General features: G+C 38.9%; 1 protein-coding gene across 4 annotated transcripts in view; it reads left to right on the top strand.

Annotated features, from left to right (window-relative positions):
* The window catches only part of BLOC1S5 (biogenesis of lysosomal organelles complex 1 subunit 5), a 64,766-nt gene that overhangs the window by 30,841 nt on the left and 21,324 nt on the right, over nucleotides 1–12,601 (top strand). For all 4 annotated transcript variants that reach the window (XM_058432606.1, XM_058432607.1, XM_032141152.2 and 1 more), the window contains one exon: nucleotides 7,537–7,595. In XM_058432606.1, coding sequence (XP_058288589.1) covers nucleotides 7,537–7,595 — 59 coding nt within the window. The remainder of the gene's footprint in view (nucleotides 1–7,536; nucleotides 7,596–12,601) is intronic.

Genomic DNA, 12,601 nt, shown 5'->3' with positions numbered 1-12,601 from the left:
GATTGCCATTCTGACTGGTGTGAAATGGTATCTCATTGTGGTTTTGATTTGCATTTCTTTGATGACCAGTGACGATGAGCATTTTTTCATGTGTCTGTTGGCTGCACAGATGTCTTCTTTTGAGAAGTGTCTGTTCATATCCTTTGCCCACTTTTTGACGGTGTTATTTGTTTTTCTCTTGTAAATTTGTTTGAGTTCTTTGTAGATTCTGGATATTAGCCTTTTGTCAGATGAGTAGATTGCAAAAATTTTCTCCCATTCTGTAGGTTGCCTGTTCACTGTGATGGTAGTTTCTTTTCCTGTGCAGAAGCTCTTTAGTTTAATTAGATCCCATTTGTCTATTTTGGCTTTTGTTGCCATTGCTTTTGATGTTTTAGCCATGAAGTCCTTGCCCATGCCTATGTCCTGAATGGCATTGCCTAGGTTTTCTTCTAGGGTTTTTATGGTTTTAGGTCTAATATTTAAGTCTTTAATCCATCTTGAATTAATTTTTGTATAAGGTGTAAGGAAGGGATCCAGTAGCTTTCTACATATGGCTAGCCAGTTTTCCCAGCACCATTTATTAAATAGGGAGTCCTTTCCATATTGCTTGTTTTTGTCAGGTTTGTCAAAGATCAGATGGTTGTAGATGTGTGGCATTATTTCTGAGGCATCTGTCTTGTTCCATTGGTCTGTATATCTGTTTTGGTACCAGTACCATGCTGTTTTGGTTACTGTAGCCTTGTAGTATAGTTTGAAGTCAGGTAGCTTGATACCTCCAGCTTTGTTCTTTTTGCTTAGGATTGTCTTGGCAATGCGAGCTCTTTAAACATATGAAGTTTAAAGTAGTTTCTTCCAGTTCTGTGAAGAAAGTCATTGGTAGCTTGATGGTGATGGCATTGAATCTATAAATTACCTCGGGCAGTATGGCCATTTTCACGATATTGATTCTTCCTATCCATGAGCATGGAATATTCTTCCATTTGTTTGTGTCCTCTTTTATTTTGTTGAGTAGTGGTTTGTAGTTCTCCTTGAAGAGATCCTTCACATCCCTTGTAAGTTGGATTCCTAGGTATTTTATTTTCTTTGTAGCAGTTGTGAATGGGAGTTCACTCATGATTTGGCTGTTTGTCTGTTAATGGTGTATAGGAATGCTTGTGACTTTTGCACATTGATTTTGTATCCTGAGACTTTGCTGAAGTTGCTTATCAGCTTAAGGAGATTTTGGGCTGAGACGATGGGGTTTTCTAAATATACAATCATGTTATCTGCAAACAGGGACAATTTGACTTCCTCTTTTCCTAATTGAATACCTTTATTTCTTTCTCATGCCTGATTGCCCTAACCAGAACTTTCAACACTATGTTGAATAGGAGTGGTGAGAGAGGGCATCCTTGTCTTGTGCCGGTTTTCAAAGGGAATGCTTCCAGTTTTTGCCCATTCAGTATGATATTGGCTGTGGGTTTGTCATAAATAGCTATTATTATTTTGAGATACATTCCATCAATTTTTTAAAATTTTTTAAGTTATGGCCATTCTTGCAGGATTAAGGTGGTATCAAATTCGGGTTTTGCTTTGCATATCCCTAAAATTATTGATATTGAGCATTTTTCGTATGTTGGCCATTTGTATATCTTCTTTTGAGAATTGTCTATTCACGTCCTTAGCCCATTTTTGATGGCATTGTTTTTCTCTTGCTGATTTGTTTGAATTCTTTGTAGATTCTGCATATTAGCCTTTTGTGGGATACATAGTTTGCAAAGATTTTCTCCCACCGTGTGGGTTGTCTGTTTGCTAATTATTTATTTTGCTGTGCAGAAGCTTTTTAGTTTAATTGAATCTTATCTGTTTGTCTTTGTTTTTGTTGCATTTGCTTTTGGGTTCTTGGTCATGAAGTCTCTGCTCAAGCCAGTGTCTAGAAGGGTTTTTCCACTGTCATCTTCTAGAATTTTTATGGTTTTAGGTCTTAGATTTAAGTCTTTGATGCATCTTGAGTTGATTTTTGCATAAGGTGAGAGATGAGGATCCAGTCTCATTCTTCTACATGTGGCATGCCACCTATTCCAGCAACATTTGTTGAATAGGGTGTCCTTTCTCTAGTTTATGTTTTTGTTGGCTTTGTCAAATATCAGTTGGCTGTAAGTATTTGGCTTTCTTTTTGTGTTCTCTATTCTGTTCCATTGATCTATGTGCCTATTTTTATGCCAGTTCCATGCTGTTTTGGTGACTATAGCCTTGTAGTGTAGTTTGAAGTCAGGTAGTGTGATGACCTCAGGTTAGTTATTTTTGCTTAATTTTGCTTTGGCTATGTGGGCTCTTTTTGGATACCATCTGAATTTTAGGATTTTTTTTTTCTAGTGCTGTGAATATTGATAATGGTATTTTGATGGGAATTGCATTGAATTTGTAGATTGCTTTTGTCATTATGGACATTTCACAATATTTATTCTACCCATCCATGAGCATGGGATGTGTTTCCATATGTGTCATCTGTGATTTCTTTCAGCAGTGTTTTGCAGTTTTCCTTGTAGAGGTCTTTCACCTCCTTGGTTAGGTATATTCCTAAGTATTTTGCTTTTTTTGCAGCTATTCTAAAAGGGGTTGAGCTCTTTAATTTGATTCTCAGCTTGGTTGCTATTGGTGTATAGCAGTGTTCCTGATTTGTGTATATTGATTTTGTATCTTGAAACTTTCTGAATTCATTTATCAGTTATAGGAGCTTTTTGGATGAGTCTTAAGGGTTTTTTAGGTATACATTAATATCATCAGCGACTAGTGACAATTTTACTTCCTCTTTACGGATTTGGATGCCCTTTATTTCTTTCTCTTGTCTGACTGCTCTGGCTAGAACTTCCAGTGCTATGTTGAATAGAAATGGTGAAAGTAGGCATTCTTGTCTTGTTCCGGTTCTCAGGGAGAGTATTTTCAAGTTTTCCCATTCAGTATAATGTTGGCTGTGGGTTTGTCATAGATGGCTTTTATTACCTTAGGGTATGTCCCTTCTATACCGGTTTTACGGAGGATTTTAATCATAAAGTGATGCTGGGTTTTGTCAGTTGCCTTTTCTGAGTCTATTGAGATGATCGTGTGATTTTTTTTTTTTTTTTTGACTGTTGCTGTGTCGCTCAGGCTGGAGTGCAGTGGCATGATATTGGCTCACTGCAACCCCTGTCTTCTGGGTTCAAGCAATTCTCCTGCCTCAGCCTCCTGAGTAGCTGGGATTACAGGCGCCTGCCACAATACCCAGCTAATTTTTCTATTTTTAGTAGAAAGGGGGTTTCACCATGTTGGTCAGGCTGGTCTCGAACTCCTGACCTCAAGTGATCCACCCGCCTTGACATCCCAAAGTGTTGGGATTACAGGAGTGAGCCACTGTGCCTGGCCTTTCTTGAGCTCACTGACTCTCCTCTGCTTGATTCATTCTACTGTTGAGAGTCTCTAATGAATTTTTCAGTTCAGCAAATGTGTTTCCCCGTTCCAAGATTTCTGTTTGATTTTTTAAAATTATTTTAATCTGGCCAGGTGCAGTGGCTCACCCCTGTAATCCCAGCACTTTGGGAGGCCGAGGCGGGTGGATCACGAGGTCAGGAGTTCGAGACCAGCCTGACCAACATGGTAAAACTCTGTCTCTATTAAGAATACAAAAATTAGCTGGGCGTGGTGGCGCACGCCTGTATTCCCATCTACTCAGGAGGCTGAGGCAGGAGAATCGCTTGAACCCAGGAGGCAGAGGTTGTGGTATGCCAAGATTGTGCTACTGCACTGCAGCTTGGGCAACAGAATGAGACCCCATCTCAAAAGAAAAAAATTATTTTAATCTCTTTATTAAATTTCTGAATTTTTTTTCTGTGTTATCCTGGAGATCACTGAGTTTCCTTAGAACTGCTATTTTGCATTGTTGGTCAGAGAGTTCATATATTGCCATCTCACTGAGGTCATTCACTGACTGGTTCTTTGTCTGTTTAGGGAGATCTTCGTTCCTGGTTTGCTGTTGTTTCTTGTGGACGTACATCTGCGTCTTGGCATTGAAGCATTAGTTATTTATTCCTATCTCCTCTGTCTTGTTTCTGTTTTTATTGGATACATTTGCTTAGAGATTCTTTGTATTTTACCTGCAGATTTCTTTTTTTCTTTCACTAGGTCACTGCTTCCTTTCAGCACTAGACTGCACCTTAAACCCAAGTCTGCCTTAGTTCTAGTAAACAATCAGAATGCCACTCATCTTGAATGGGGGAGGTCCCCAAAGAGATATCTTGTTAGTGTGGGAAGGCTGGCTAGGCAGCCTCTGTGCCCAGGGGACCTGGGGAACGAACCTCCTGCAGTGTGGTGTTGCTGAGTAGCCACTTTGATTTGGTGTCTCCTTTGGCTGAGTTACAGAGCAGAGTTTCTAAAAGGCTGGGGGTGGAAGTGGCACCTCTCTCCTTTTTCTCTGGCTGTCCTTGAGGATATGTCTGCCCTCGGGTATCACCAGTGCGTTCCATGGGTTAAGGCAGGGACAGTTCTCCTGCCAGGGAGCCCAAGATGATGGGGAAGCTGATCATCCACCATGATCCCTCTTTTAGCATAGAAACCATGAGTCAGAGAAATTTCCCATGTGCTTGGTGCCAAGGCAGGTTGGGGAAGGAATGTTACAGAGATGGAAGTCCAATTCTGTTCCTGTCTCCTCAGAGTGTTTTCATTTCTCTGTGGCCCTGAGAACTGTCTCATCCTCATGTTTGAGTTCTGGAGTATTGCCGGCGCTGTATACCTGATTTTGGTTTTCTGTTGTGGAGAGTGAAGCTAGCCCGCTTCTATATCTGCATTTTGGAACTGCAAGTCGTGAAATTATTTTCTTATGTGCGTATTTGAGGTTTACTTATAAACACCATGATAGAATGAATTTGTTTCTTTTTTATATGAGGAAAATAGAACATTGTTAACTATGGTACGTGGCACAAATCTACTTGAATAATCTTTTGGTTAAGAGAAAAAGCACTTGATAAATTCTGGACTTTTTTTTGTCGATATAGTCTCCTAAAACACCGAGACAACAGGGGAAATGGCTTCGTACTGAGTTACAACCAGTAAGTGATGCAGATGTGATAGGAAGGTTCAGAGAAATGGGCCTTCTTGGTGTCACTAATTGTTCAAAAAGGGAATGTTTGGTGCAGTCTGGTGATTGTCTTTGACTTTAGAAAAGCAAGTTTCATAAATTCAGAAAGTAAACCTTTTCCGTTGTGTGCCTAAAGAGTTAAAAGGTGAATTGCTTCAAAGGGACTGTAATTTCTGAAAGTGGATATTCTGTCTAAACATAACAATCCTGATGAGGAACAAAAGTGCACCTTTGTCAGATGTGTTCTGATTAAAATTGTAAAGGACATAACAAATGACAAAGTAAGTGGCAGAAGCCTGTAACTCTTTTTTTAGGTTAGGCTCAGAATCTTCTGAAAGTGATGAAGCTCCTAACAACTGCCAAATGGATTTTAAGTTATGTTTGCAGAGCCAGTGGGGGAAAAAACAACGCAGGAAATGATAGAAGCACTGCTTGGGAAAGATGATGTAATATTAACATGCCACAGAAAGAAGGCAGAGCTAATCAACTCCTGTTTTTTTTTTTAATGTTTTCTTTTATAAAAAAACAATGATTGGGAACCTAATTTTCAATACTTAAATATTGTCTTTGATATAGCTAAAATTAGTGGTTACTGATAAAAACACAACTTTTTGAAAACAAAATTCTTCTCTTTTACCATATTCCCAGAGGGAGAGGCCTAACATTTCTCTGAAAGAGAAATCACAGTCCCTGCCCTATTGTGGAACTTGTGACCTAGTTGGGGCCGGATTGGGGTGGGGTAGGAAGACATAATTGTAAAACAATTAGACAGACCTCCAATTTCAGCAAAGGCAAGATGTTAATAAATGGTAGGATACACACACACACCTGATTAAGGAATTTCAAATAGGGAAAATCCTCAGAGGGAAGGGACTAATCAGGAGGGCTTTATGAAGACAGTAAACCTTGAACTGGGCTTTTGAAACAAAACAGTTTAATTAGTGGAAAGAAATAAGGAAAGGATTTTCTTTAGGGATAGTACAATAAATAGAATATTGGTAACAATGAACAGTTCTTGATTGCTTATTATATGTTTTTTTTTTTTTTTTTTTTTGGAGATGGGAGTCTCGCCCCGTTGTCCAGGCTGAACGGCAGTGGCACGATCTCGGCTCACTGCACCAGGTTCGAGCGATCCTCTTGGCTCAGCCTTCCGAGTAGCTGGGACCACAGGCATGTGCCACTATTCCCAGCTAATTTTTGTATTTTTAGTAGAAACAGAGTTTCACCATGTTGGTCAGGCTAGTCTCGAACTCCTGACTTCAGGTGATCTGCCTGCCATGGCTTCCCAAAGTGCTGGGATTACAGGCATGAGCCACCGTGCCCTGCCTGACTGCTTATGTTTTATGAAGAACTACTCTAAGTGGTTATCATTATTAATATTGAAATGATTTACTTTTAAGCATAGTATGTACTGTGTTCTCATTTAAATTTTATGTCACTTCTGAAGCCCTGTTATTAGTTGTTATGTTCATTTTACAGATGAGGAGCTAAGGTGCTGAGAGATAGGAGGACCAACAAGAACAGTGCCTGGCACAAAGCAAATGCTCAGTAAACATTTGACAAATGAATAATTGAGCGAGCAAACATGCCCAAGATCATTCACACAGCTGAGTGCCAAATTTGACTGACTAAGGCTCACTCTTAGCCTGCACACTACATGTCTTTATTTGGATGAAGTAAGTGAGAACATTTATGAACAGAAAAAAATGCATCTGGCAGATGAAAAGGTTTAAATAACTGAAGAATTACAACTGGTTTCATTGATGATATAATTAAAGAGGCAGTAGAGTGTTGATAGTAAGAGCCAAGTCTTTACAGCCAGAAAGATCTGATTTCAAATCCTGTTTCCTGTACTTATTAGTTTTATAACCTCCTTGATTGACAGCGTCACCTCTCTGTACCTCAGTTTTGTCATCTGTAAAATGGAATAGTGATCATTTCCTGATAGAAAAGTGGGATTAAGAGGGATAATACATAGATCTTGGCACTTAGTAAATAATAAATAATTACAATAATTATTACTAGCAGTTAGTTCTTAAGAAAGAGAAATGACTTAATGGAGATGGTCCAGAGGAAGTTGAATCTTGCACTGGCAGCCGGGATAAATTAGAAGTCAAGAGAGCACAGGCAGGAATAGTAGAAAGTTGTTGAAGTAATGTAGTTACCAGGTACTGCAGTGAGAGAGCTGTAGACAATCTGTCATTGGAGTTAGCATTTAAATGCCCTTCGGCTTGTAGCTCAAAGCTCAAGAATTATGGTTGTTCTAATTATGACATCCTGAATATATTGGCAAAACTTATTTTCCCCTTCTGGCCATCCCACCGCCACCAAAATAGCATCAGTTTTCTGCATAGTTTGTTGAGATCTAAAACAATCCATGTACTCTCCACACACACTTCTCCCCCAGGTATGTGTTTCCTTGAACATGGTCTGGTGACTGAAAACCCATATCTTTTTTATTTCAGTGCAAGCAGCTAATGACTCAGTCTGTAGACTCCAACAGAGGGAACAGGAACAAAAAAAGGTAAAAGATCATTTAGATAATGGGGCATATAAGTCTTGCATCTTTATTATCAGATTATTAGCAATTGCTTTTGATCAGAAAATTCTCTGAATGCAGTGAGTTTTACGTATTTTAAAATGGCTGATTCATTGAAGATGTGTTGAGGAGATGTGGTCACGTGGTCATACCATCAATATTTTTATAATTGAAATTGCAGAACTCTCTTTTTTCCTTTTCAACATTTCCATCTTTTCCCTGAAAGTGGTATTTGTCTCCTGGAGGAGAGAGAAAATAGGACTTTTACATGGAACAACAAATAACCACCGGATTGGAGATATAAATCTTTCCTTTGAGCCTGAAGTATTGAGTATATTCTGTATATTTCTTCTAGAAAGGGAAGCATTCATGCCTGTGTAGGTTATTTAATGAATAGCCATAGGAGTATTTGAATCATTTGGTGGGCAGTGCTTTGCTTATTTGAATTATATGTTAACTAAATTCAGATGTGGAAAAATAGCACAAGAATTTAAGTTCCTGTGATAATTTGGTGCTTTTCACTTGCAATTATCATAAAGTGTTTTTGTAACTTATTCATTGCTCTAAACTAACGAAGATACATCTTAAACTTATTAAGAAACATTGAAAAGACTAAGTCACTCTGAAAATAATGCCTTTTTGCTTGTGTGTGTGTGTATCAACAAATGTTACTGTCTCCATTTATCTGGAATGTGTTGTGGTTAATCCACAATAATAGTTCAGATCTGTCACTGTATAAAAATAGAATGGAATGAACCTTCTCAGAATTTCAGTTTCTGTACCCTCTGCTCAAATCTAAATGTTGATATAAAGTTTGGAAATTCAACAATCTGATAATTGAAAGGACTTGACATTTAAGACAGACGGGAATGCTGCCCAAGGATAGTGGGACCGCGCAGGCCAGTGGGGAAGCAGGGCCACAGCTGAGCTCCTGGATGAAGTGGCAAGGCAGAGCTGTGGTCAGGGAAGTTTGTGTCAGGATGGGATGCTTGCACAGCGTGAAGAGAGTGCTGGAAAGGCAGGCAGGGCTGGGGACGTAAGTGGACCACGCCAGGCTGGACAGCAGATATATTTTTAATTCCTCTACTTTGCTAGGTGCCACGGTGGATGATCGATTGTGTTAATTTTAGGGCAGTTCCTACACTTAAGGAGCTAAAAGTCTTGGAGTCCCAAAGCACTAACACGGTAATAATAGAGGATAAAGTAAGAACTGTGATCATTACTAAGAACTTTTTGGGATCTTGGCAAAAGTGTAATTTATTAGGAAGATAATGGCATTCAAGCCTGACCTTGAGCAGAAGGAACTTAAAATTAAATTATAATTTGAACAGTTTCTCTTGTCAGTTTGAACTATTTCTACATGTGGTGTGTTAGCCCTGTGTATAGTAGGAAGATGACCAGATTGGGTAAGAAATACCTGGCTTCTTTTATTTCTGGTGTTGGCTCCCTGTACGAGCTAGCTATAAGCCCTTGGACAAATCCTTTAGCTTCCAGCTCCTGGTCTGCAGAATAATGATCTATTCTACTTATCTGATAGATCGATGGATAAATTGCATTATAAAAATTATTTGAAATGACTTTGAAAACTGTATCTCACTATCAAAATGTAGGGCAGCATTTTTTTCCTGCCGGCTCACCATTTGTTTACGATGCGAGCAGTCACTGTGTGGGTAAGAGCCCTGCCGTAGTCTGTTAGAGTCTGTGAAGCACTTGAGAAGCCCCTTCCCATTGATGATTTTGCAAGTTAAAAAGTGCTGTCTGTCCCATGGTTTAAAAAGTAGTGGCCCCAAGAAATAAGAATATTTTAATATTTAATATGAAGTACATTTATTTTTCTTTTTCTTTTTTTTTTTTTTTTTTGAGATGGAGTCTCACTCCGTCACCAGGCTGGAGGGCTGTGGTGCAATGGCTCACTGCAGTCGCCGCCTCCCAGGTTCAAACTGTTCAAACTGTTCGCCTCCCAGGTTCAAACTGTTCGCCTGCCTCAGCTTCCCAAGTAGCTGGGATTACACCTGTAATCCTACCTAATTTTTGTATTTTTAGTAGAGACAGGGATTTGCCATGTTGGCCAGGCTGGTCTCGAACTCCTGACCTCAGATGATCCACCCGCCTTGGCCTCCCAAAGTGCTGGGATTACACGCGTGAGCCACTGTGCCTGGCCTGAAGGACATTTCTTATAAATATCATGTCTGGGGATATTTTTAAACTAATTTTTATAGAATATATATTAAAAATTAGTATTTTAAAATATACTAAAACATTGTTTCACCAGAAGTTGGTAAGTCTGTGAGACTTAGTTTGTAAGCAGACTTAGATTTGTTACCCTGATTTTCTTTTCTGAAGATAATTTAATAAATTAACCAACTTAAAGTCATAAACAGATAATACTTCTCTGCTCAAAGTAAAAATTCTTTACATTCTTATTGGAGCAATAAACTTTTAGTCCTGTCTTTATTTCTTTTTTCTTTTTCTTTTACTTTTTGTTTTACTGCCATATGTAGCTTCTTCTGAAACCATGACATGGCAGAGGTTTCAAACCCCACACATACACATGTGCGCGCACATACATGTATGTCATAAAGGTAAAGTTTAATTTCTCATCTAGCCAATGTAAACAAAGCAAAAGACCTGACCTGTAGCTGCATTTTACAACCTAATGTTAATTATTGCCCTTGGTTGTATATTTGAAAGGTTCTCAGAACAAAGGTGGGAGTAGTAATGAGATAAAATAGACTACTGCCATTACTCATTAATTCTTTTTTTTTTTTTTGAGATGGAGTCTCACTCTGTCACCCAGGCTGGAGTGCAGTGGCACAATCTCAGCTCACTGCAATCTCTGCCTCCCAGGTTCAAGCGATTCTCCTGCCTCAGCCTCCCAAGTAGCTGGGATTACAGGCGCCCACCAGACACGGCTAATTTTTGTATTTTTAGTAGTGACGGGGTTTCACCACGTTGGTCAGGCTGGTCTTGAATTCATTAATTCTTTTATGTCAAGACAATTTGTGGATTTCTGTAGGAAGTAAACTGATAAACGTCATTCATACAAATCATATTTCCCACAATTGATATCTAAAAGTACATTCAGAAGAACAATAAATGCACATTCCCTAGTTATTTGACATGTCTTAAAAACTACCACTAGTACAAAGTTGCATTTTGGGTATTAGCAATAAGAATAGTGAAATGAAAACATTATTGGCTTATAAAATTCACTGGCTCTTAAAAATATGCCACCAGTGGAGATGAGATGGTTAATAATATCTGTCAATAATTTAAATTTAGGTTCATTCACAGGTGTCAACTTTTGAAGCCCTATTCAACCAGACTGGAAGTAATTATAAGTAAATATGAATACTTTTGATTCACCTTGTCCACAAATATTTATTAGATCCAGTTATCCGTCTTTATGATTACTTACATGAGAGCAACAAGTTCACATGGCTTGTACATTGTTTTTAATAGAGTTTGAAAATAGAGTAACATCGGTACATATTGTTCTATACAAAATCATTTTTGGCAGTTGTTATACTGACACTCCTTATCAAAGGAAATAGTTTTTCCTATGTCTCTGTAAGGCATATATAAAATTAATGGCATGCATATTACTGGCAGATGCTCTAAAAGACCTTTTAGACCTTAGTTGGATTATTCAGAGTTTTCCTGTAGACCAGAGTTTCTCAACCTCAGCACTATTGACACTTTGGACCTGACAATTCCTTATTGTGGGTGCTGTCCTGTGCATTGCAGGATGTTTAGCAGCATCCTTGACCTCTACCTACTAGGTGCCAGTAGCACCTCCCCACAACGTGTGTTATAATAACCAACAATCTCCTGGGAGAGAGGGGCATAAAATGCCCTCCCCTGCCCCCCATTGAAAATCACTGACTTAGACGAATCTCTGCAGAAGTGTGGTTTTATTTTGTAATCCAGACTTCTTTTATAGACCTAGTTCTAGACACCTATCTTCAGGATTGGTTTCTATTTCAAATTATCTTTAATTGGTGGAGGGCGGTGAGTGTGTGCCTGCATGCGTGCCGGTTTATTATTATTTCTTAATCTGTTGTAACTTAATGTATACATTTTACTAAGTAGAAAGAGATAACACCATTTTAGTTAATTACTTTTGGTATGTAGTTATAGGTTATTAATAAATTCTTTTCATTTTCTTTTAAAGTTGGCATTTTCTAAGTTTATCTTGAAGAGTGCAATTGATTTCATTTAAGAAGAGCCCACTGAAACTTGATTTAAATTTTTTTTATTGTGGCAAAATTCATATAACATAACATTTACCTTCATAACCATTTTAAAATGTACATTTCAGTGGCATTATCTATATTCACATTGTTGTTCAACCATCACCACCATCCATCCACAGAACTTTTTTTTTCTAAATTTATTTATTACTATTTTTTTGAGATGGAGTTTTGCTTTTGTCGCCCAGGGTGGAGTGCAGTGGCGCGATCTCGGCTCACTGCAACCTCTGCCTCCCAGGTTCAAGGGATTCTCCCACCTCAGCCTACCGAGTAGCTGGGACAACAGGCGCCTGCCATCATGCCCAGCTAATTTTTGTATTTTCAGTAAAGACGGGGTTTTGCCACGTTGGCCAGGCTGGCCTCAAACTCCTGACCTCAGGCGATCCACCTCAGCTTCCCAAAGTGCTGGAATTACAGGCGTGCGCCACCGCACCCGGCCCACAGAACTCGTTCATGTTGCAAAACTGAAACTCTGTACCCGGTAAACAGTAACTCCTCATTCCCCTTTCTCTCCACCCCTGGAAACCACCATTCTACTTTCTAGCTCTATGAATTTCACTGCTCTAGGTTCATTGTGCAAGTAGACTCATACAACGTTTGTCTCTTTTGTGACTGGCCTGTTTCTTTAGTGTAATGTCGTCGAGATTCGTCCATGCTGTAGCATGTGTCAGAATTTTCTTCTTTTTTTAAGGCTGAATAATATTCCATTGTATGTGTAGACTGCATTCTGTTTATCTG

The sequence above is a fragment of the Hylobates moloch genome, unplaced genomic scaffold (genome assembly GCF_009828535.3).
Source record: "Hylobates moloch isolate HMO894 unplaced genomic scaffold, HMol_V3 SCAFFOLD_20, whole genome shotgun sequence".
Taxonomy (NCBI): domain Eukaryota; kingdom Metazoa; phylum Chordata; class Mammalia; order Primates; family Hylobatidae; genus Hylobates; species Hylobates moloch.
The sequence above is the reverse complement of the archived record's forward strand: the minus strand, read 5'-3'. Positions and strand labels throughout refer to the sequence as shown.